This window comes from Suncus etruscus, chromosome X (assembly GCF_024139225.1).
Source record: "Suncus etruscus isolate mSunEtr1 chromosome X, mSunEtr1.pri.cur, whole genome shotgun sequence".
Classification (NCBI taxonomy): domain Eukaryota; kingdom Metazoa; phylum Chordata; class Mammalia; order Eulipotyphla; family Soricidae; genus Suncus; species Suncus etruscus.
The window spans coordinates 121828636-121855305 of record NC_064868.1 but is presented as its reverse complement, the minus strand read 5'-3'; the positions used below and the strand labels follow the sequence as shown (position 1 = coordinate 121855305).

Genomic DNA, 26670 nt, shown 5'->3' with positions numbered 1-26670 from the left:
GCACCTGCAAAGTTCTGAGTCAAAGCTGTCAGTCAGCTCAGCTCAGGCTTCTCTGCTCTCTCTCTCTCTCTCTCTGAGCCCAGCCCTTTCCTGGGGCTGGGGCAGAGGATTGCCCCATGCAGGCTTACCTGGGAAAAACCAGAGTCTCACTTGGGTCCTTTCCGGTATTTGACACGAGAGAGCGGCTGGGAGGGGGAGGAGAGAGCTTTCCTTCATAAATGGTACCAGCCCTAGGCAAGGTGGCTCACTCTGCCAGGTAGGACCGGGGGAGGGTGCACCTGCTACCAGTCAAGTTCAGCCAGACTGCAAGACAAGGCGGAGCGAACACGCAGAGAAAACAAGCGGAGGGAGTGAGCGAACCATGGACAAGTTGAAGTGTCCCAGCTTCTTCAAGTGCAGAGGGAAGGAGGTAGGGGTTTGGCAGCTGTGGGTTGTGTGGAGGGCCTGGAAAAGGAGCACTGAGGGGGTAGGCAAGTCTTCCCTTTTGATTTTCTGAGTTCTCCAGATTTCTGCTCAAATGCCATCGAATTTACCTGAGATGTCCCATAGAGGAATTGCAAAAGATCCTAAGAAATACTTAGTCTGCTTAAGGGCCACTAGGGTGGCCTCATCCTTTACATGTATGTGCTTAAGTAATTTTCTCTTTGCCCTTCTCAATATGCTGCTTGTTTCCATATGCTAAAAGGACAAAGCACAAATTCTTATTCAAAGAATCCTCCAGACCCAGAGCAGCTAACAGCTTAAGAGAAAATCCCTGTCCTTGAAAGTGGAGAGAGTTGCTCCACCTGGTGGGACAGGAGAACTTCTCTAGAATTCTTCTGAAGTTTTATAAAAATCACTGATTTTATTCATCAAGTTATAATATCCAAACCTTTCCACTTATAGGAAAAGTGGTCCTATTAAAAAAAGAGAGAGAAGCTACTTGTGATCCTTCTCTGAAATGTCCTGCAATTTCTATCCCATTGACTTTATTTAACTCATCTTTAAGACATTTGGGCTTGAAATGTTATTATCCACCTGTAATAAGAATATCATTCTGAAGAGTTTTTTTCAAGGGGCATATGTCAAGTCAAAGAACCATGAGCAGAAATTTCCCCAGTTTTGAGAGCCTTATTGTTAAATAATTTTTACAAGGTATCCTCTCTTTCTGTCTCTCTCATTGGGTCTCTCTCTCTTTCTCTATGTGTATTTTTCTCTATCATTCTATATTTAATATGAGAAAGACAAGCTGTGAATTTGTTTTTCATTCTTCAGAAAGTAACAGCTTCATCAGAGAATTTTCATGTTGGTGAAAATGATGAAAATCAGGAGCGTGGAAATTGGTCTAAAAAGTCAGATTATCTTCTCTCCATGGTTGGATATGCTGTGGGACTGGGAAATGTCTGGAGATTCCCATATTTGACCTACAACAATGGTGGAGGTATGTTTCCCTATAGTTTTAAATGGGTCTATGAAAAATTTGGGGAAATAGAGTTTGAATGATAACTGCATGTGTGTAGGAATATGAGGAAACCAATAGTGAACATTTATCATGAGGCTATGAGTTGTTAGTCCCCGTTAGGGAAGTAGCTTTAAAAAAGCCTGAACTATAAGCTCATTAAAGTTGTTGTTTTAAACACTTCTGAGTTTCTAACTTGTGGTTATATGCAACCTCCAAATATGATTTACTCTTTAATTTATGTGCATAAGTATGATAATCTCTTCAGTTTGATCTTGAGTTTTGCTTAATTTAGGGCTGATCTAAACAAATGGAAGACGAATTTCTAAAGTTCAAATAAATTGTTATTTACATGGGTAAAGGGATTCTATTTTGGAAATGTAAGTGGACAAAGTGTTTATTATAAAGTAATTAAAGGTTTCATATTTTAAGCTGAAATAGTTACATGTGTTCAAAATTGGATCAACCATGTAGAAATCTTCTGAAATACAGAGATTACTTCAAGGCCAGGTGTTTAATTTCTACAAAATAATACTGTTCATAACTTATAGGTAATTAAGGAAGACTCAATTAAAATAAAGAAACAAAAGCTCTAGGTGACATACAAAGATAAACAGAATGAATTGCCCAATGCTCTAATAATGTCGAAACAACTTTTCACTTACACCACATTTTATTTACTTATAATTACAGGTTTTATTAGAAATGTAGAGATGACTTATCCTTCTGTTTCATAACCAAGTACCAGTGAAACTGTGCCAATATAATTATTTTCCTTTACATATTAAGATTTTGTGTGGTAATGTTTCAATTACTTTTCTTATTGATTACATTAAAAATTCATATTACTATCAAAGACTAATAAAAGATTTCTGATCATCAGACACTTTGGATGGTGATAGCTTAAGTTCCACTATCCAGAGCCATGAATTTGCTATGAGTTTTAGCTAGAAGAGGAGTCAGAAGTTACAATCTTTCTAGAATCTACACTTGTAAAACTCATAGTAGGGAAGGAAATGCTCCTTGCCAGCCTTGTGTTCATTTTCAAAGTAAAAATTTGGTTGTGACTTCATATCAAAGACAAATCTAGTAGTTTCCATGAATTTCAAGGAACTACATTAAATATGCTTAGCTTTCAAATATAGCCCAACCAATTTAGCATCATTTATTATAGCTACAATTTCTTTCATATTTTTTTCTAAGTTAAGGTCCTAGACACCCTCAATTTTCTTATATAAGGCTTAAGTTTCTCTCTCATGTTTATGTTTTACCTACTGGTTGAGAATAAACATGAAATTCTAATTTGTCAGATCTGTTAACAGATCATATCTAAAATATGGTCATGTTGGAAAAAAATTGCCAAAATATGGAATCATTTTGTTTGTATAATCTTTTCAAGTTTATAACGAACTGTCACACTATTTCAAGACCTAAGTAAGCAGTACTGAGGTATGATTGCTTTACTGTATGACCATTTTATAGGTCGTATTATTTATGATAATATAACAAGTGAACATTAAAGCAAACAATCCCTTCTTCATGCAATCCATTTGCATTGGGATAATAAAGGTTTGCATACTGTGGTATTTGAACATGAATGCCTTGTATTATTTTTCTTCATACTTATTATTGATGGGATTTTAACTTCCCTTAGTCATTTTAATGATGGTATGTAAATTGCAGCATCAGTAAAAACATATTCATCTCTATGTTCTACTGAGCAGAGATCTTAAAAAGACAATTGATTTATTGTTTTATTCTGTTTAGGAGAGTATGTTTAAGGGTTGGAAAAATGTAATTCCTATTATGTTGTTATTATTTTACAATGTGAAAAATACATGGAGAAAAATTATTCTTTTAACCTGTTGATTCCCAGATTTTCTTTTTTACTTTTTATTGGGGGGTGCACACCTGGTATTGCTGAGGGGTTACTCCTGGCTCTGTGCTCAGAAATTGATCCTAGGAGGCTCAGGGGACATATGGGATGCTGGGGATTGAACCCAGGTCTATCCCAGGCCAGCAGCATACAAGGCCTACTGCCATGCTATCACTCCATCACCCAGGATAGTCATATTAAAATGTATTAAACCTAGAATACTTGATCAGTAAATTTAATATTTTGTTCTTACTTTTACCTGCAATCTGGCAAAAGTTCTAGTGAGCAACATGATGCCACAAAAGTAGGCAGAAAAAATATGAAATACTTTAAAAGGGCACTGGATAATCTAAATATAGAAGAACAAAACTCAGAAGTTGAGATTGCACTAATAAAAATAATAAAATTTCTATGAACACTGAGTAAAAATTATTATGCCTATTTGGAGAATAATGAATTTAAATGTAGTATCTTACATCTAAATCACATTAAGCATTTTCTCCCTGACTCAAATAATGGATTATTGATTTTAAAGAAAAAAAGAAGGTAAACTTAATTTGTATATATATTAATGTCTGTTATCTCACCACGTCTTTCCACATAGACATTGTCATTGAGCCTTTTAAACCACAAAATGATATGTTGATATTGTTACTAGACCTATGAGAAATCAAGGTTCAGATGTTAGATAAATTGCCCCAGGTCACATAACTAGGAAGCAGTTAAGCCAAGAATAGAAACTTAGGTCTATCTGCCTCTTAACCCTCTGATCATGCAAGTCCTTTGATTACCTTTTATAGGCTATTTATTTCTTTTTAATAATTTCATTAGTTAATAGTAGCAGTTCCAGATGAGGAATCCAGATTTAGAGAATCTACACTTGGGGCTCCAAACCGGTATTCTGAGAACACTGTGTCAGATTGCTTTCAAAATGTGACTATAGCTCTCATGTTCAGTTCAGACTTTGGAATGTAATTGTGATCGGTTATTTTCACATTTGTAGGTGCCTTCTTGATACCGTATGCTATTATGCTGGCACTGGCTGGTTTACCTTTGTTCTTCATGGAATGTTCACTGGGACAATTTGCTAGTTTAGGTCCAGTTTCAGTTTGGAAGGTTCTACCACTCTTTCAAGGTTTGTAATTTCCCATTACTCTATTGTACTTTTACTTAATTTTGCATAGAACTCCTTTTTAAAAGCTTTCTTTTAATGTGAGGCTCTTAAAGGCAAAGAGAAGCATACACATATTTTCTGCATACCTGTTACCATATGTCATAAAATCGAATATTCATCTTTATTTCTGTACATATTGAGCAGCAAACGGGAGGGGTTAGGCAGGATATTAGAGATGATTGTAAAGGTATCACTAGTTTTTATGTTCACATTTCAATTTTTCTTGGCACCAGACTATGCATTAGTTCATGGTTCTGACTTTTTTCTACTTCATGTGCAGTATTTGCCTTTCGATTCCTGCAGATCTTTTACAAAGCCTCATTCAGAAAAGTTGAAGAGCAGGTCACCATTTTCTCTTGGATACTTTTAATAGAATAGGTGGATACTTGTACAGAATGTTTATGCTTTGTTACTAAACATCAAACAACCCTTCAGTCTGAAGATTAGATATCATTTTGGTATGTGTGAGTGTTTGTGCTACATTCAGCAGTGCTCCATACTCTGCCTCCAGAGGTCAATCCAGGCAGGCTTGGAGTTGCAGAAAATCTACGAAAGGTAGCTGCATGCAAGGCAAGTGCCTTACCCATTGCACTATCACTCTGGCCCTTGGAAACAATTTGTAAAAGTCTCAATGCAGCATAACAATTATGGATTTTGGTATCCATAAAAAGTTGGACTTTATCTTTCCTGGGGTCTACATACAGTGAAAATTCCATAATTCATTGTTAATTCTACACCCTCTGTCTTATTTTTATTTTAATTTAATAGTCATCACTGTCACACTACTAATAGATAAACTAATAATTTCTCAAATACCTTTAATTAGAAATTGTAATTTCTTAAATTTTACATTTCTTCATAATTCTTCTGATTTTTCTACTTGGTTAGAAAATGATAGAGCCGGGGCCGGAGAGATAGCACAGAGGTGTTTGCCTTGCAAGCAGCCAACCCAGGTCCTAAGGTGGTTGGTTTGAATCCCAGTGTCCAAATGCTCCCCCGTGCCTGCCGGGAGCTATTTCTGAGCAGACAGTCAGGAGTAACCCCTGAGCACTGCCGGGTGTGGCCCCCTCCAAAAAAAAAAAAAAAAAAAAAAAAGAAAAGAAAAGAAAAGAAAACGATAGAGCCAAAAAATAGTATAAGTTCTTAAATTTCTATGTAGAAATTGTCAACTCAAGACTTTTTGTTATAATGTGCTTTATTTCTTAAAATAGATGTAACTACCATGATTTATATATTTGCTAGAAAATATGGAAATATTTGTGTTATGATAATTTATAAAAATGAAATATCAAATTAAAATTTAAGTTAAATACTAATGATACAACCTGAATGCTAGGATTTAAGCATATGGGTAATAGCTAATATGAAAAATTTTATTTTGGTGCCCGGAGAGATAGCACAGCGGTGTTTGCTTTGCAAGCTGCCAATCCAGGACCAAAGGTGGTTGGTTCGAATCCCGGTGTCCCATATGGTCCCCCGTGCCTGCCAGGAGCTATTTCTGAGCAGACAGCCAGGAGTAACCCCTGACCACCGCCGGGTGTGACCCAAAAACCAAAAAAAAAAAAAAAAGAAAGAAAGAAAAAAAAAAGAAAAATTTTATTTTGAAATCATTGAATTAAAGAAGCCACTTATATTTTGACTATTATTAAGTACTGAACTTCTTTTAGTTTTACTTGTAGAAATACTATCACTATTCTCTCATGACATTAATTCAGAGACTTTTATCTGCTATTTCTAAAAATATTGGTTCATAAGTGAAAATGTAAGTATTTCAGTTAGTCAATAGACTACAGAGCATTGAAAATTATTACTGTCATTTTAAGTGAGAGAGAGAAAGAGTAATCAAGGATACCACTCATTGGTAGGAAGTACCGAGATAAAACAAGAGGATAGGACAAACCATTGGCACTGTAATGCATAGCCCATTAGCAAATAGTGGACAATCACCAGACTGGAGGTAATAGAGGGACAAAGGTAGAGATTAGAGGACATTTGATGGTGTTTTTATATTGATACCATAAGTGTTAATGCCATCGTGACTAGCTAAAACATAAGAAATAAAATAATTACATTTTAAAAGTAAAATGAAATTAAAAGTATAAGAAGAAATAGACAAGGGCTTTTCCTTATGTGTACTTGATGGTTTGCTACATATTTTTCTTTATCATAGAGAAGCATTTTAAAATAAACTAAAGAAATATGCCATAAAGTCAATGATCAAAAAGTGTTATTTTTTGTGGCACCAGAGTTTAACAAAAAATTATTTAAATCCTTAGGACAAAACTACTTATTTGTATCACTGTCCCACGATGGCTACAGTAATATGATTAAAATATATGAAATATCATCTGTAAAACATATACAATATTGAAAACCAGTGTTACCTCAATGAAGTTGTATTTTTTTGTTGTTTGTTTTGGTTTGATTTGCCATCCACATCCTGTGGTGCTCAGGGCTTATTCCTGGCTTTGTACTTAGGTGATCACTCTTTACATGGTTTGGTGACCATATATGGTTTGGGTCTGTGATGTGCAAAACAAGTGCCCTACTTACGGTACTATTGCTCCATCCCAATAAAATATTTTTTCCTTTTTGTGGGGGGATGGGGGAAGCACACTCAGTGACATTCAGGGGTTACTCCTGGCTCTGCACTCAGAAATCGCTCCTGGCTTGAGGAACCATATGGGATGCCAAGTAGGGGATCAAAGCGTGGTCCATCCTAGGTCACCTCTCCAGCCCCTTTTTTCCTTTTTAATCTATTTTTAGTTTAAACCATTGCAATTCTCATTACAGTTATTCTAAATACCACATATAAGTGATACCATCTTGTATTTATCCTTCTTCTGGCTTATGACATTTAATGTTCTATCTCCAGTTCCATCTGTGTTACAGCAGATTGCATTGTTGCATTATTTCTTAAAAAATGTTTCATTGTGTTTGTATGTATATATATATATATATGCATACAAAATATGTACCAAGTCTTCATGATTCACTCATTTGTTGTTAGGCATTTAAGTTGATTCAAACTCTCAGCTATTGTACTCAGTGCTGCAATGAATAGCTATATGCATACATCATTTTGGATAAGTGTTTTTTCTGGCCTGGGGATAGATACCCAAAAAAAGGATTGTTAGATAATTTGGCAATTTAATTATAAGTTTACTGAGAATACTTCATACTTTTCATAGAGTTTGGACCATCCAGCAGGGGTTAAGAGATCCTTTTTTTACCACATCTTCGCTAACACAAACACATATATATTTTTTTAAAATAAGAGATAGTTATTTGAAATAGTACTCTCATTTAAAATTTTTGGTGGAAATTAAATGCATATTTTTATAAGATGACTGCATAAAATCCACTTGTTTGCCTCTAATTTTCCTACTTTCTTTTTCAGGTGTGGGAATTACAATGGTACTGATATCCGTTTTTGTGACAATATATTACAATGTCATAATTGCCTATAGCCTTTACTACATGTTTGCTTCTTTTAGAAGTGAATTACCATGGAAAAATTGCTCTTATTGGGCAGATGAATACTGTAGCAGATCTCCTATAGGTAAAATTCATTTACTTATTACTACATAACATCATTTATAAAATATCATAGTCACGCCGTTGTTTTACATTCCAACTTATGATGATTAAGAATATTCTACCTAATTTGGTGCAGATTTAGTTGAAATAGTCTGTCTAATGCAATATGCTTATTTCAGAGAGCATCCAGAAAAACTAAACCGTTGAAAGCCTAAGTTGTGGAAAGGAAAAAAATTAGAGAATGGGTGAATGATTAAAAAAAGTGCTATTTATAATATGTTAATGTGTTTGATACGACAATGAGTACTACCCATATATGTTATATTAGCAACTATATATGTTGCTAGTCTTTGGGGTCATGTAGAACTAACATCATAGACTAATGGCCACTGGAATTTATTTTATATTCCAAAGGGTAAAGATGAAGAATTTATTAGGCATTATAGTTATTACCTCTATTAGTTAAATATTCATGCACTAAACAATTTTCACATTGGTGAATCACAAATTGAAATTGTAGTTATTCTTTGTTGTTGTTATAATATAGTCATGTATTGATAGGGTAGAATAAACAAACTCACCCAAGCTTAGGAGTAGAGATTATTACGATTTCTATTTGATCTTTTTCCAACATTTTAATAATTATTATTAAGTTGCCATTGAATTTTGTTCTAAGAAAGTACTTATGCAAAACTCAGTGTCTTTGTATTTATTCTTTTGTATGACATTTAGTGACAGCCTGTAATGTGAGCATAAATTCAGGGATATACCTGATGAATAAAACCTGGATTGACTTAAACAATTTTACTTGTATCAATGGAAGTGAAGTTTATCAGCCAGGACAACTTCCCAGTGAACAATATTGGAAGTAAGTACACTAGAAAATTGCCGTATTTTCCGGCGTTTAAGACGACTTTTGAAACAAAAAAACCCACGTCAACCGAAATTCGGGGGTCGTCTTTTATGCCAAGTATATCCTGAAAACTGTTTCAATATTCTGCTGAACGAAAATTGTTTGAATATTGCCACAAAACGAATTTTCCAACTCGATCCTGCACCAATATCTGCAAGGCTGCTCGGACCACCTCTCTAACTCAGCCAATACAAGCAGGGTTTTTAGGCATGCAAATTAGAAAATGTTCTGGACCGAATCTACACTGTCAAAACCCTGCTCAGATTGGCCAGAGTCAGAGAGAAAGTCTATTACAGTAGAACCTTTGAACCTTTGCTTGTTGTGATTGGATCAGTGTGGTACATGAGTATAGGAACACATGCAGCACATGCAGCACAAGAACATTCTGTCTGATACAGCGAATATAGGCCTAAACCTATGTTTTAACTGCAAAATTAGCGGGTCGTCTTATATGCCCAGTGGTCTTATACACCAGCAAATACTGTAGTTCTTTCTGTTGTTTTGCTTTTGTGTCACCCCAGTGGTATATACACCTTCTGGCTCTTTGCTTAGTTATCACACATGGTGGTCTCAAAATGTAGTGTCAGGTGTTGAATACAGGTTGACCACATACAAGTCAAACACTTAGCCCAATCTACCATTGCTTTGGCTACTAGATGACTAATTTTTAATCAGATTAAATAAATGTAAGTAATAGTAACACATTAGTAATAATTCTCTTTAATCATAAATAGAAATATAGGAATCAAAGTAAATCATATTTCATTGGACTTGAATGCTTATCCATTCTTTGGGAGTAGTAGTAACCAGAATATTTTATTTAGCTATTAGTTATTGCTTATAAATTAGTAAATGGACACTGCATTGTTAATAATGATTTATTTGATATATTAGTAATAATCTAGGTAGCTATGATAGTCACAGATACTATGCTTTTAATAATAGTTTATTCTCAAATGATATGCGATTGGATGATGAACTTTGTGAGAAAATTTCTATTGAAGGCAAAAAATTGTCACTAGATGGTGGCTTTATATTCCATGATTAATTGTAAATTATCTTTCTTTACTTTCCTTACTGTATAAACCTTTAACTCTTGACTGCTTCTAGAATTGGCATTTTTAAGTAATTGTTGATACTCTGTGAGACTTTTAAATTTTGGAATTTGAAATGTCCACAGACAAAAAGTTAAGAGTTAAAACCCTAGACCCATACCTTTCTCTAATGGAAATAATCTATTTTATGAGGGCCCAGAGAACCAGGAAGCTTGTCACAAAGATCAGGGGAGTGTAGTTGGCAGAGAAGAGACCATTTTCACAATGTTTCTAAGAAAGGATCACTCTGAACAGGAACTGGGTGCTGGAAGGAGATAATATTATAAGCACGATACTCCTTCAGTAACATTATTCCAAATGACAGTATCTAAAAGGGAAAAGAAAGGGAAAGAAAAAAAACAAGAAAATTATTTTTCATACTTACTGAAAATAGTGAGGGTTGGAGAGATCCTGGGGACATCAGTGCAGTGTTGAAGGGTTTTGGGCATTGTATGTTTACAACTCAATCATGAACATCTTTGTAACTATGAAATGCCATGGTGATTCAATATAAAAAATGACTTCAAAAAAGGGTTTATTTTATTCATTTAAAACGTTTTATCTTTTGTTTTATCTCGAAATAAATACTGTAAATAAATAAAAATAAAAATGTAACAGTAAGTTTAATTGCTCGACATATAGAAGTTCTGCAATACCAGGGTGAAATCATAGCTAGAGGAATCAGTAGATCCATTTTTCTAATGTTTGGAACTTTGGCATGGCTGCAGTTAATTCTATTATTTTGGATCTAGTATTTTCCATTACATTTTCTGTTCTCTCCATATATCCATCAAAATCTCACAGGACATTGCTGTATTAATAAAATACTAATGAAGCCCCCCTCAGGATAAAATATATTGCAAAAACTCAGCCTATGAAGATAAGTAATTTTGTGTGCATTATGCATTTTCAGTAAAGTGGCTCTCCAAAGGTCCAGCGGAATGGATGAGACAGGAGTAATTGTGTGGTATTTGGCACTATGTCTTCTTCTGGCATGGCTTATTGTTGGTGCAGCATTATTCAAAGGAATCAAGTCTTCTGGCAAGGTAATTTGGAAAACACAGTAGTATTGTAACAGTTTTATAATTTCACTGTAGTGCAGTGTTATCAAATGCATGTTTCATTTTTGTAATGGGAGCATTCAAATATATAACAACTTCCTAAGTATTCACCTTATTTTAAAAATATATATAACTGCTATTATTTTATTTTTTGGGGTCACACCTGGCAGCGCTCAGGGGTTAGTCCTGGCTCTATGTTCAGGCATGGGGGACCATATGGGATACCAGAATTCGAACCATTGTCCTTCTGCATGGAAGGCAAATGCCTTACCTCCATGCTATGTCACCGGCCCCATAACTGTTATTATTAAAAAAAAATAATGTGTTGACTCTAAAATTGGACCCTTCTAGATCGCTTGAGAGCACGTTTCTAATTTTACTTTCAACTATATAAATGTGCATTTTAAAATTATACATTAAAATGATTTAGAAAGTCAAACACATACATACATAAATCATAGGCAATCATTGTATGTAAGCATTGTATATAGGATAATAGTGTCAGGATTTCCATACTTGGAGAGAGTATAAACAATAATCAAACCAAAATTGACTGTAAAACCCCTCTCTTCTTTTCAGTCCTCTTATGGATAAAAATTATACTTTACCATCTTTTTGTTTTATTTAAAGGGCATCATAGTTTCAGAGAAGCATATGAAAAATTATACTATACACAAAAAATTTAATTTTGTTGATTTGTCACTCGCAGATTGAAATTTACTTAAACATGGAAGACTGAAGTACACTCACCAATTATCCTTTCTTATAGGTCTAGGACAGTATTTAGCTCATTTAGTTAATATTGAGTTGTAATATGATATCCTGTTATAGAGATTAAAAGCACTGTGAAGAGTTCCTTTTGACATTTAATATTAAAAATCTATTAAATATGATTTACCCAGGCAATTAATTTTAAACAATCTCTGGATTAAATGTTTAGAATCATCGCTTTGGTATATTACCAAACATATGCCATCTGTGGATCAAATAATCATCCACATTAATAAGTTTAGCCTCTTAAAGGCAATTTTCACATCTTGACCTGGAGATACAATAGTATACTTACATATGTACTGATAAAAGATTTCTGGCTACTTTTAGGATAACAGTGGCAGATATTTTGCACCACAATCAGTTTCGAAACACTATGATTTTTGTTATTCATAGTTGATTTTTAGACATAAAATCAAAACACCAGTGTTAACCTCCTTCCACCAATGTTCTCAGAGTCCATATCATACCTCTCCTGCCCACCTCTCCTCCCCAAGTCTATCATAACAGGCATCTTTTCAGTTTGGCTGTTAATGTTTTGGGGCTCCTGATTTCAGTGTTGTTGGCTCTTTGTTTGGATATTTAATTTGATCATTCCTTTATAATTAATTTTTTAAACACCGTGGTTGCAAAGTTGTTTATGATTGAATTTGTCATATAATGTACACCGCCTTTCAACAGTTGAAATTTCCTTCAACCAACATCCAAATTTTTCTCCTAACTCCTGTGCCCCTATTATTTCACATACAACAGTTTCCTCCTCAACTCTTCCTTTTCTTCTCCTTACTATAATTTGGGGCCAAGATTGGTCTAGACAACCTCCATTTAAAATATTGCATTCCCTCCTGCAGTTATTCTATATACCCCATATAAGTGATACCGTTATGCATTTATTTTTCTTTTGCTGGCTTACTTCATTTACCATTTAAAATTTAATCTTCTAGTTCCACCCACGCTGCAGGAAATTGCATAATTGTATCACATTCCGCTATGTAGTATTCCATTGTATAACAACAGTTTTCTGTTACTGGACCTCTACGTTGATTTCAATTATTAACAGTTGTACTGAGTATTGCAATGAATTTTTGTGTGCACACATTCTTTTGAATGAATGTTTTCTGCTCTGAATGTTCAAAAGTGAATTTCTGGGTCATAGAGCAGCTTGATTTTGAATTTGCTGAGAAACCACCATACTGTTTTTTCAGGTTTTGCGAATCAGTAATGGGACATATAGATTAAGAGATTTTTTTTTCTTTTTGGTTTTTGGTTTTTGGGTCACACCCGGTGGCGCTCAGGGGTTACTCCTGGCTATGCGCTCAGAAGTCGCTCCTGGCTTGGGGGACCATATGGGACACCGGGGGATCGAACCGCTGTCCATCCAAGGCTAGCACAGGCAAGGCAGGCACCTTACCTCTAGCGCCACCGCCCAGCCCCAAGAGATTTTTTTTTATCCTTGGCAACTGAGTATATACATATGATATATATGTACATATTATACACATATACTTTTAAATAGTTTTCCTTTCCATCTCAGTTAATTTATTTACTAAAACGAAATACTCATTCCCCTTAAACATTTGTAAGATTATATTTAGATAAAGTATCCTCTATTTTCCACTTTATAAGTGCTAGTATATAATGTATTTACAATATCAATATGGAAAACATATGTTTTGAAAATAAATCAGTAGTGCAGAAATTAAAAATTATGCCAACTTTGAAATTGGGATCAGTATTATCAAAAAGCATGAGATTCTAATATCAACTGCTTAATAACTCTATTTGTGTAGATTTATGATCTAGTAAGTATATATTAACTATTAGTTGTTTTTCTTGGTAGGTGGTATATTTTACAGCTATCTTCCCCTATGTTGTCCTTCTCATTCTGTTAATAAGAGGTGCGACTCTAGAAGGGGCCTCAAAAGGCATTTCATACTATATTGGAGCACAGTCAAATTTTACGAAGCTTAAAGAAGCTGAGGTAAGATTGAATTTGGATTTCAAATTATAAAATATGAGATAAAGTTTACAAGCAAACACTGAAAATATTTGTTTGCCTCAAAGGTATTACAATAGAGTAGCTTGCAAAGAACACATGGGCATAGTTATTAAGGTTTCTGTCCTACAGGTTTTCTGGTTTATTTTTTAAAATGTGATTATATCTTAGTTTTGGAAATATACCCAATGACATTAAACTAGATAAAATAAGTTTTCTAAAGAGGGGGAAAGTTAGTTTTAGACATGAACTATGGATTGGTGATGTGGAATTAGAACAATATAGGCTTGGAAATCTTATTAACTGTGCTAAATTTGTATCAGTATTTTCAGAATAAAAATATTAGAACTAAATTTAAATAAATATCTTGTGAGAAAGGGAATTTAATCTTTGTAACTCCTTCCCCCCAACAAAAATTTTTTCTCATTTCAATTTTTTGTTTACTGGCAGCTGACTTTATTTCTTAGGTTTTTTGTTACAATGTATAAGCATTGGATTATGTGTAGATGGCAAATGAATATGTTTCCAGGTTCTTTTTTTGGAGGGAGGGGTAATATGGGGGCAAGCTCAGGATTATTCCTGGGCCGTCTGTGCTCAGAAACTGGAGATAGAATCCAAGTTGTTCCTGTGAATGCAAGCAGTCCTACCTGCTGTATTGTAGCTTCAGTCTCATATTTTTCTTTTGTTTGAATATCTAAATTTTATTTAAATTCATAGGAAAATATAAAAACATAAAAAGTTATAGTTATCTGGGTCGTTACTAATTCAGCCATTATTAGAGGTCAGATTGAGACCAAAATTATTAATTTAATTTATACAATCAGTTTGTGTAACTTGAATTGAGATACTCTAATTTCTTAGAGAAACGGTGTGCGTTTTTTCCCCCATACCTGGCTGTACACTCAAGGATAACTTCTGGCAAAGATTGGGTACCTCATTGGGTGACAGAATAAAACAGGGTCCACTGTAAGTGTGTAAAGCAAATTTCTTGCCTGCTGTACCTTCTTTCCAATCCCTGAATTCATAAATAAATAAATATATAGTTTTGTAGACATAGCTTGCCATTTTTCACTTTTATTTTTAAGTCTTGGGTCCACATCATGGATTGCACTATCATATAACCAAATATTCAATTTACTTCTCCTGACACATATATGCATACATAATGTTATCTAGTAAAAGCAGCTAAGACACAAAACATATGGCCATTGCTTTTTTCTTAATATGTAAATTGCATTAGGAATGAGAATATAATATTTAAAATCACCTTGTACTTATCGATGACAAGGACAGAACCACGGTTTACTGATGACTTGATCAACCAGTCTCTCTACTTTTCTTCTGACTGGTTTCATGCTACTATAAAGCAAAATTAATATAACATCATTACCTGCATTTTGAAGACTTAGGATATTCATTTTATTTCTTGAGCAGTTTTATTTCTATTAAAACTGAAAATATATTGCATATCTTTCTATATCAATGACTTTTTTATAAAAGGTGATAGCATAATTTTAATATTTTTGTCCATAATAGTAACATAATAAGAGCTACCATGAACATGTTATCTCATTTAATTCTCATGACACATTAATGTTGGTCGTATTTTATTTTATTTGCTTTATGGGCCACACCTGGTGATGCTCAGGAATTACTCCTGGCCATGCTCTCAGAAATTGTGCCCAGCTTGGGGAACTATATGGGACCCGGTGATCGAACCGCAGTGTGTCTTAGGTTAGCCCCATGCAAGGGAAATGCCCTACTGTTTACGATACGGCTCCATCCCCGTGGTTTTTTATTTTTTAAGTAAGATTTTCGTTGTGAAAATAAAGGGAGAGATAAAGATATATTCTCAAAAGAAAAACAGAAACTTTTTTCAAAATAGAAAAAGAAAGTACATATCAAGCAGCAACTCTGTGTGTGCTTGTCCAGTATAGGGAAAATTTCCAATGTAAGGAAGTAAATATCTTAGGGAGAAATGTGGACAAAATTCCCCATACTGTTATGGAAGTACACATTTCAAGATGTAAGAAAATATGTTAATGTTGTTATCATTATAACATGATTGCTCATAATGACAAAAATTAAAATATGAAATATAATATACAGTTACAATGATCAAATATTAGTAGAATGATACATACACTACTTAAAATCATTGAAAAACAAAATAATATATATGTTATGATGTATATGTACTTACAGTTACATATAGAAAACACGTTATTGTGTTTTATGTATAAACACTTGTGTTATATAAAAGCCTATATCTTATGTGTTATAGTTATCACACTATTCACTTACTATTTATATAATATGAAACAATATATAATGTATTCCTAGAAATGTTATGCCTTATTACATGAAATGGAATACCTTTTATGATTAAAACTATAGTCCTTTTTATATTTTATATATAAAGTAAGGTTTTGTGATATTAGGTAGATCGAAATAAGAGTTAAGGTTTTATATGTAGGCTTCCTTTTATTGACTACAGAGCTATACTATTCCATTACTATATTTCATTGGCCTGGATTCCACTGACCTGTTTTCTTTTAAGATGGATTAAAACATTTATTTTTGTTAGATTATAATGAAATCTTTGAAATTGTGTTTTTGGCCCTGGGATAATATGTTTATCAGCTTTTATTTGTTAAAGTGTATATGCCTAAAGTAGTTTCTAAGTTAAATTATTATTATTATTATTATTCTTTAGAAGAAGTATAGGGAGGATAAGTAGTGAGATTAGATGAAATATTCCTATGACTTGCCCTACCCACATGCAATTAGCAATACAAGCTCCAATCAAAACAGAGAATGAGAAAACTGGTTGGTTTAGATTTGCTTCGGTATATCATTCTTAATACGTTTTATAATACTAGCCTAGTTAATAATGTTTCTATTGTCACTAAATTTATAAATAGAAAGAATAAGATTCCAATATAATTTTCCACAGAACTTGAAAATGGTTCCTTTTTATTTAATTTTAATTAAATATAATTTTAAAAGTCCAAAGAAAAGTGAAGTAGTAAGATTTTCTTTATGAGTTCTTAAACAATAATATATGCCATAGTATTAATAATGCGGATTGCAGAGGTATAGTCTCATGAATTTGAAAATGTGTCTCAAAGTAATTGCCTCAAATTGACCTCAAATTACCTCAAAATGACCAACCCAAGTTTGAGTCCACACCCCATATGGTCCTCTGATACAACAAGGTATGTTCCCTGAGTACAGAGCCAGTAGTAAGCCCTGAGAACTGCTGAGTGTGACCCAAATATTCCTAGAAAACTATAGATTTATAAACATGTGATATTGGTGGCCATGCAGGTAGATGAGTAAAGTATGAGCTATCCCATCAATAGTATTAATAACATATTTTTACTGATATATCACTTAGAAAAATGAATGGGAAATTTCATGTTTTCAGAAATGGTATATTAAACTGGGAATTTAATCTTGACAGTAATAATTTCAGGTGATTTGAAATTTTAACACAAGCAAATTTTAAATTAGAAAGGCTACATTCATTATTGTTGCTTTTTTCCAAACTTTCCAAAATATGCAGAGCTAAATATATTAGTATTAAGGTTCATTTAGTGATGTTGTGTAAACTAAATCATTTCAAGGAAACAACACATGCAAAGGTCAGCAAAGGATTTACCACTAGAGGGTTGAAGGGAAACTGCAGGCTTAAACAACTGGTAATGTTTTATTTGTTAAACTTATTAATGATTATTTGGCATTCATTTTAAAATTGTTTATATTTTAAATTTGTAAATATGAAGTTTTTATGCATATAAAACTGATACGTATCCAAAATATTTTTATTTATAGGTTTGGAAAGATGCTGCTACTCAAATATTTTACTCCCTATCAGTGGCTTGGGGTGGCTTAGTTGCTCTGTCATCTTACAATAAGTTTAATAACAACTGCTACTCAGATGCCATAGTAGTTTGTTTAACAAACTGCCTCACTAGTGTTTTTGCTGGATTTGCTATCTTTTCTATACTGGGACACATGGCTCACATATCTGGACAGGAAGTCTCTCAAGTTGTAAAATCAGGTATGTCATTTCAATAATATGATTATAATTTTGATTTATTGGAACTCATTTAAAAAAGCATATCTTTCAGTGCTATTTACTTAAATCTGAGCTTAGGCTATTGCTTTTTCTTTCTCACTTAAATGGATTTATTTATTTTAATAACGTATTGATTCTTAGTTAATCTATGAAAATAAGACTATATTGATTGAAACTTGTTTAGGAAGGCATTTTATCTAAATTTCATTTAATCCTTAATATAAAGTACTGATTGCATAATTGCAAATATCAAGAACTTTGCTAAATATTTTTATGAATTTTCTTCATTTAAATCATGTGTGTAAATAAGCATTATAGAGAGAGCTAATATACACCTATATATGAATATATGCATACACATATATAGAAAATTTGTGTATGTACAATTACTGTATATATATGCATTTATATATTCATCACTATAATATAGGCAAAACTCATTTGGCTCTCCATGGATCTGCCCACCTTTTAAAATAAAACTAATTTACGAAATTTCTATAATGTTAAAGACATATTTGATTAAAGATTGTAGGAAATAATTCTAGAGTTCTTTAAATAGGAATTCCCTGTTAATTGTAATCTATGCTTAGGAATTAAATGGTGAAACTGATGAATGAAAATACAATGCTAAGAATAGAAAAGGATAGAAATTACACATAATCATTTGCAGCGTAGAGGACTGATGCAAATGTTATGTACCACAGAAGGTAAAATAATTATAAAGTCATTGAGCATAGGTTAGAAGTTCATTATATTTAATTCTCCCATCTCAGTACTCTAGAAGTTTGCAGAAACTTAATTTTTAAACAGACTACCACTTAAAACTTAAAAAAATGAAATAACATATTTAATAGTAAATAATTCAAAAATGGTTTGTATAATTAGAAGTTCATTACATACACAAATGTGCAAGTATTCATAAACTAAATTGGGGCTACTTATAATGATTATGGGAAAACATGAATGAACATTTCAAGATTAAAAATGACATAGTTTAAATTACTTTTATTTTAGCAATACTTTTATGTTCTTTATTTTTTAATAATTTTTATTGAAACCAAATGTGAATTACAAGTCTTTCACAGTTGAATTTGAATTTTAGGTGCATAGTGACAGTGAATTAGGTCCATTCCCACCAACTCCCTCTGCCATAGTTCCCAGCATGCACCCATAAATCCCCCCTTTGCCCCATGGACTGCTAGATACCCTTTAGGTAAGGCGTGTTCTAGATTATCTTGATTCTTTTGTCATTGACTTTAGGTTTGGTATTTAGGTCTGATCATTTTTTATTTCCACTGAATGTTCATGCGACTGTTTGCCCCAGTATCGTCCACTTTTGAACTTTTTCTTTGTTTTTTGGGCCACACCCAGTGATGCTCAGGGATTACTACTGGCTATGCGCTCAGAAATTGCTCCTGGCTTGGGGGACCATATGGGATGTCGGGGGATTGAACCGCGGTCTGTCCTAGGCTAGTGGAGGCAAGACAGATGCCTTACTATTTGCACCATCTCTCCAGCCCCTCCTTTTGAACTTTCTTAAATTCTGAAATTTCTTGGCTAAGTTAACCTACATTTCTGAAGTTTAAGACAACAGTTCTTCATTAATCGTAATATGAAATTACTTTTAAAATCATTAAAATAGTTGATTTCTTGTCTAAACAGTCTACAGTTTACAAAAAAATATGTAAATGTATTTCATTAGCTTACTTCCTGTTGCAAACTTTATTGCATCATAAAACAAAAAACGTCAGGAGCCAGAGCAATATTACAAAACATAATGTACTAGCCTTGCGTGAGGCCAATATAGATTCGAGTATTGAATACTATCTGATCCCCGAACACCACAGGGAGTAATTCTTGAGTTCAGAGCCAGGATAAACCCTGAGAATAATGAGGTGTGAGCCCAAACCAAAAACCATACAAAAACATAAACAAAATTAAGTGTAAAAAAAGTAAAGCAATGCTAACAAATATATAGGATAGATTGGGTGCCAGATTTAAAGTGATATTTTCTAGTATCTAGTTTTTAAATACACACAAACATACATTTTCATGGTATCTAATTTAAACCAAAATAACATTTTTTTTCATAGGTTTTGATTTGGCATTTATTGCTTACCCAGAAGCTTTATCCCAACTCCCAGGTGGGCCATTTTGGTCCATATTATTTTTCTTCATGCTTTTGACTTTGGGTCTTGACTCTCAGTTTGCCTCAATTGGTAAGTAATCATTCCCATGTTATCTTATCACCCTTATGTTTTATGCATGTCTCTACTTAGAAATAGTCATTTCTTGTGGCCATGGATAATTATAGGATACATGCCTAATATGTGCAAGACCCTGAGTTTGATTTTCCCTTTCATCTGCTAAAACTGCCAGAGTAAAACACGGCATTCTGTGGCCCCTATAAAACGTTATAATTTTTAAAATTATTTCTTAGCTCATTGTTCATCTAACTTCTATTCAGTGTGATTTTCAGGTTCTTTAAATTTTGAATATAGAGGCCAGAGAGATGCACAGAAGGTTACAGTACTTACTTTACTTCATTTTACTTGGGTTATATCCCTGACACCCCAAATCCTGCCACAAGTTATTCCTGAGCACAGAGCCAGGAGTAAGCCCTTAGCATAGCTGGGTGGCCATAAACCAAAAAATAAAGTATAGCTATAGAAAATTGCTAAACACTAATGATACTAGATAATCAAAAGACTGAACAATATTTTGTATTTGTTTGCTTTAGATATTTTTAGAAGCACCAAAATCTATGTATAGAGATTTTCCCTATTTTAAACCTAGGAATTCTGAAACGTTTAGCACAATATTACATAAAATGCATGCTCCTCAATGGAAAACAATTTACTATTTATATTAAAGTTTAGCTATACAAAATCTTTTCTCAGAAAATATTATATCCTAAAATGAGAATACCTTTCTATATCTATTCACTTAGTTAACAGTCACTTCTTCCCTCCCTCCCCTTTCTTCTGTTCAACTCCCCTCTCCTAATCTCCCCTCACTCTCCTCTCTCCTCCCTTCATCTCCATTTCCCTCCACTTCCCTCTCCTTGCTGTACTCAGAACTTATTTCTGGCTCTGCACTAAAGTAGGACTCCTGGAAGGGTTTGGGAAAAATATAGGGTATGGAAATTGAACTGTACTGTCATCTTATTAACCATACTTAATATCTGTTATTTTATTCACCATATTTCATATTGGGGTGAAGCAAGGTTACCCCAATCATTGCCCAGAGCCTACACCTGTCCTCTGTGCTCCAGAGTCTCTCTTGCTGGTGTTTGGTGTCATGTGGATATGTTTGTCTCTATTTTGTTGTACAACTCTTTTAAGTCATAGCCCTGAGATAAATAAAACTTTTCATTTACTCACCACCTGAAATATTGAAAACAAGATATAAATCAGTATCCATTTTTATCCAAAACAATAAGTGGAGACTTCCAAGAGAAAAGACCCATGGATTTGAATAACAAAACTCGATTTTGGGATTATATTTACCGTAAATGAGTTGATATATAAAATACTATTTTTTCTTTCTGAAGAAACCATTACAACAACGATTCAAGATTTATTCCCCACATTAATGAAGAAAATGAGGGTTCCTATTACTTTGGGTTGCTGCTTGGTTCTGTTTCTTCTTGGCCTCGTCTGTGTGACTCAGGTATATACTATTAAATATTATTTGTCTATCCTTTGTAATAGAAATGTGGAAACCAAAGCCTAAGAGAATGCCATTTCTTTCAAATTCTGATTTTTTCAGTAAAACAATATGGGGCAAAATATAGCTGCATCTTTCTGAGATATTTATAGTCATATTTGTCTTCTCATTTCTTATATAATATTATAATGCAACACTTTAAAAATGTTAGTGAAGCAAAATAATGGGGTTGTTTTGGTTTTAAGGCCATTCGCAGCTTACTCTTATCTCTGAACTCAGGGATATATCTAAAACAGCTCATTAGCATACAAGGCAGAATTCTGCCCACTGTACTACCACTTCAACACTGCAGTAACTTTTTTATTTAAATAATTTTATTAAAAGATGGGGCCATTGAGGTGGCGCTAGAATTAAGGTGTCTGCCTTGCAAGCGCTAGCCAAGGAAGGACTGCGGTTTGATCCCCCGGCATCCCATATGGTCCCCCAAGCCAGGGGCAATTTCTGAGTGCTTAGCCAGGAGTAGCCCCTGAGCATCAAACGGGTGTGGTCCAAAATTAATAATTTTATTAAAAGAAAATGTATCATACTTGACATAACTGATCACAACACATTTGTTTCAGGATGACAGGAAGCAAAATTATCAAAAATATAAAGAAAATAGGAGATCTAAAATAAAAAAAAGAGTTGGAAAAAGAAAAGGAGAGCTCTTTAGCAATTATATTCGTGACAATTATTGTATCACCAATAAAGTCGTTAATACAATAGCAGAAGCATTAACACACTCTTTTTTTTTCAAGTAGTAAATGGACTAGAAGAACAGAAAGATATGTGTGTGGCAGTTGTTAGCATAGCCAAAGCAAAATATGGGAAAAATTGAAAGGAGAAACAGAAACCTTTGGGTTAAAAACAGGGAAACCTCACCCCTAAAATGATTTGGCATAAGACCATCTCCAGGCTCCAGGCAGTAACTTTTATTAAAAGAAATTGAGATGCAGGGGAGAGAGAGAGAGAGAGAGAGAGAGAGAGAGAGAGAGACAGAGACAGAGACAGAGACAGAGACAGAGACAGAGAGACAGAGAGACAGAGAGACAGAGGCAGAGGCAGAGACAGACAGACAGACAGACAGACAGAGAGAGAGAGAGGAATAGAGAGGTGTCTGACATAACAGGGGCTTCTCCAGAGAGGAAAAGGCAGAGAGAGAGAGATAAAAGATAAGAGAGAACACAGGCACTGGTGAAGGGGGTGTTTATTATGACTAAAACCCAACTACAATCATGTTTGTAATCAAAGTGCTTAAATAAAGATATTAAAAAAGAGAGAACAGGAATTTTGAATGAAATAATTTAACTAATTTTTAGAATAAAATGTTTAACAGTTTTGGCAGAGATGGTTTAAAAGAGCACATGTTTATATCACATTAATACATTTAATTTGTACATTAATTTGGACACATCAGTTGTAAAAAAATTAAAGTATAATCAATTGATATATTTTTTCATAGGCTGGAATTTACTGGGTTAATCTGATAGATCACTTCTGTGCTGGATGGGGTATTTTAATTGCAGCTATACTGGAAATAATTGGGATCATCTGGATTTATGGTAAATACTCACTAGTATTATTTATATTCCATTTCCAAATTAATGATTTTAATTTTTATGCAAGTAAATATACTAGCAAAATGAACAAAATGAAATATATATTATTTCTCTGGTACATGAAAAGTTTTACACATAGAAACTTAATTTGATGTTATGAGTAATCAAGGAAAATATCCATAAGGATCACATGTCTTCTCTGTTTTATATAGGAGGGAACAGATTCATTGAAGATATAGAAATGATGATTGGAGCAAAACGGTGGATTTTCTGGCTTTGGTGGAGAGCTTGTTGGTTTGTCATTACACCTGTTCTTTTGATTGTAAGTATCAATATAAAGTGAATTTGATATAATATATATTTTAATATTTCTAATTAAAACTTAGAAATAAATTAGGATAATTTACTTTGGAGGTAATAAAGCAACATGATAACATAAGTACATGATTTTTTTAACTTTTGTTCTTTGATCAACAACTGTTTTGCCTACATTAAAGTGGATTTACAGTAATTTTTGATACCACAGCTTAAAGCAATTAGGTTTGACAAAATGAGCAGGCTCCCACAGACTTACAATTAGATAGGCTTGATTGTCAATAGCATAATTGCTTCTTTTTCTTATCCTCCCCCCAGATTATTCTATACCATCCCTAACTTTTTTCACAGAAATAGGAAACATGAAGGCACACAGGACATGATTCTGCCTTTAAGAAGCTCAGTCCAAATTGATTAAATACTCTTTTTTATTCAGACCATTGTGAATTACAAGTCTTTAATCATTGTATTTCAGGTATATAGTGACAGTGAATTAGGGCCATTCCCACCACCAGTGTTGACCTCCCTTCACCAAAATTTCTGGCATGCATTCCATACCTCCACCCTTAGCCCCTGGCCTACCAGTGTAACGGGTCCATTTTAAGTTTAGATTGTTATAGTTTGGATGTCTTGATTCTATTGTTGATTCTGGCTTGGGTATTTATTTCTGACCTTTTCCCCCCACCAACGCACCTGAAACACTTGGCTCCTGGGCCCCATCTACTTTAGTTTTCTTTTCTCAATTTGTAGAAAGATGCAGAAATATGAGAGCAAAAAAAGTAATTCATGTCCCAAATTTCTATGAAAAAGGTGGAAGCCCCTATCTAGAAGATACACATAAAATAATATAAAATTACAAAATTTGAAATTAGAAAAAGGGGGGTGGAAGTTTTCTTTTAAAGACTTAATAAATTTTAGTTCATATTTTTCATTGTGCAAAGTCATATCTGTAACATTTAAAATAGTTAAAACAAAGTTATCTGTGCCATAGAGACTAATGGTTATGTTAATAAAGTCAAAATTTAACTCTATTTAAACATTTAGAAAAAGAATAATCATAAACATAAATAAGCATAAACAAGTAAGGAGGAAAGCATGTCCACTAAAGTGTGCTTTATATTCATATTGAATTAATTGACATTTTGGCTATCTTATGCATTGAGTATAGCAATGCTATTATAAATGAAAATATGCAATCATGAAATTTTAAGTATATTACTTTTAATTTGATAAACTGTATAATTATTTAATTGAAATACATAGTGGACAAGTATTTGTATTTTTATAAATATATCTAGGTTGTTAGTTGGGAAATAATTTATTCAAAGCTGAAATGCAAATTTTATTATAAATTGGTGCATTTGGTATCTTAGCTTTTTACTACTTACTTATATGATTGTAATTACATGTACTTTTATTTAATTTCTTCAGATAAATTATTTATATGAAATGGAATCAAAATTTCTTGTCATTATTTAATAAATCAAAAATAATCTTTAACATTGTCTTTTTCTGTTATACTTTCATAGGCAATTTTTATCTGGTCCCTGGTGAAATTTGAAAGGCCCAAATATGGCGAAATCCCATATCCAAATTGGGGAGTTGCTCTAGGCTGGTGTATGATTATTTTCTGCATTATCTGGATTCCAATTTTAGCCATTGTAAAAATTATTCAAGCCGAAGGAAATATTTTTCAGGTAAGCACATTTTATTAATATGACATCTTTTTGACAGAGCATATATGATAAAAAGGAGGATTAATTTATAATTTACTGATAATTCAGCATAAAGTTGGTCATTCTCTTTTATACCATTTCAAAAGTTGTTATAATCATCTATTACTATAAGCATAGCATTGTGTTATGCTCCATTTACATTTATGGCTCCTTCTACTAGACTTCACCAAGAAGTCTTGTCTTGTTGCTTTATTTCCAGGCTAACAGATGAGAAGCATATTATATGTGTTGACACTGATTTGTTTCTGAAAAAGGAACAAAACTAATGACCATTTATTTATAATCTTCAAAATTGAAAACTCATTTGCTAATAATGCTTGCATTAATACTGAGTTTAAAGAAGATATATAATAGTAGAGTATCTTGAACCCAATAAAATCCCAAGCCATCCATTTCTCTAAAGGCCTAAGGATAGTAGAGTTGTAATTTCTCTAGGAGAACTACTCTATAAAGACCTACTTAAATAAATTTCTAATTTCATCCAAAAATGGATTCAGATCCATGGTGTGACCCTGTAGCTTTATTTATTTGGTTGTTTACATGTCTCCATCATATATTGGTATATAATCTCAATGATATCCTAATGCTAAGACCAGGACAGAAAGATTTGAATATTCATTGCAAGTACTTAAAGAGAAGCTGTTTTGCAAATGGGTTCAGACTTTCTTTTGAAATCAATTGCATACAAAATAGTTATTTTGCTTTTGTAGTTAATTCTAATTCATAGATAAATATGAGTATCTTTATGATGTAGTCTGTGTTTTGAGAATTCAGATATATACTTTTACTTTTGCACTGTTCTTATTTAATTTTGATTAGGAAGGAACTTAACACTTTAAAATGAAAAAAAAAAATAGCTAGATATTTGCATATTGAACTGCCATGACATGTAAGTTCTTAAAACAAGTTTCTCCTTTTACAGCGTTTTTTAAGCTGCTGCAGACCAGCTCCTAACTGGGGTCCATACTTGGAAAGACATCGTGGGGAGAGATATAAAGACATGGTAGATCCTAAGAAGGAAATTGATCATGAAATACCTACAGTTAGTGGAAACAGAATACCAGAATGAGTTGTAACTTGTAAACATATGATGGTTGTGTAATGTGATTATTTTAAGTGGAAGACTTTATTTATTTGTGTGTTGCTTTAGTTCAAATGTATATACTGGGTACATTGTAATATCACCTTTTCCACCATTTACAAGAGGAATGCAATATAAAATGTGAATCTACTAGCATTTAATAATGTGTTTATTATAGTACTATTTAGATTCTGTATAACACATACAGGCACATAAAAGTCCCACTGTCTCAGTAAAATTTTGTAAACACTATACAATATTTATCTAACACATTAAAGTTTTTAATTTTGGACTGATTTTTAGAAAATAGTATTATTTTCTATT

At 33.2% G+C, this 26670-nt stretch overlaps 1 protein-coding gene across 1 annotated transcript; it reads left to right on the top strand.

Annotated features, from left to right (window-relative positions):
- Nucleotides 1-361: 361 nt before the first annotated feature.
- Nucleotides 362-26334, top strand: SLC6A14 (solute carrier family 6 member 14). Its single transcript, XM_049767576.1, has 14 exons — nt 362-409; nt 1255-1420; nt 4318-4449; nt 7889-8050; nt 8761-8896; nt 10949-11081; nt 13708-13848; nt 17701-17929; nt 20041-20166; nt 21501-21619; nt 23118-23217; nt 23427-23536; nt 25059-25226; nt 26188-26334. The coding sequence occupies exons 1-14, from the start codon at nt 362-364 to the stop codon at nt 26332-26334; spliced, it is 1917 nt and encodes a 638-aa protein (XP_049623533.1).
- Nucleotides 26335-26670: the final 336 nt, after the last annotated feature.

What these genes read in the sequence shown, in the direction of transcription:
- SLC6A14 (XM_049767576.1), top strand. Translation starts at nt 362, where the DNA reads ATGGACAAGTTGAAGTGTCCCAGCTTCTTCAAGTGCAGAGGGAAGGAG. An exon ending in CTGTAGCAGATCTCCTATAG is followed by an intron (nt 8,051 to 8,760) that starts GTAAAATTCATT and finishes TATGACATTTAG; the next exon opens with TGACAGCCTGTAATGTGAGC. An exon ending in TTACACCTGTTCTTTTGATT is followed by an intron (nt 23,537 to 25,058) that starts GTAAGTATCAAT and finishes ATACTTTCATAG; the next exon opens with GCAATTTTTATCTGGTCCCT.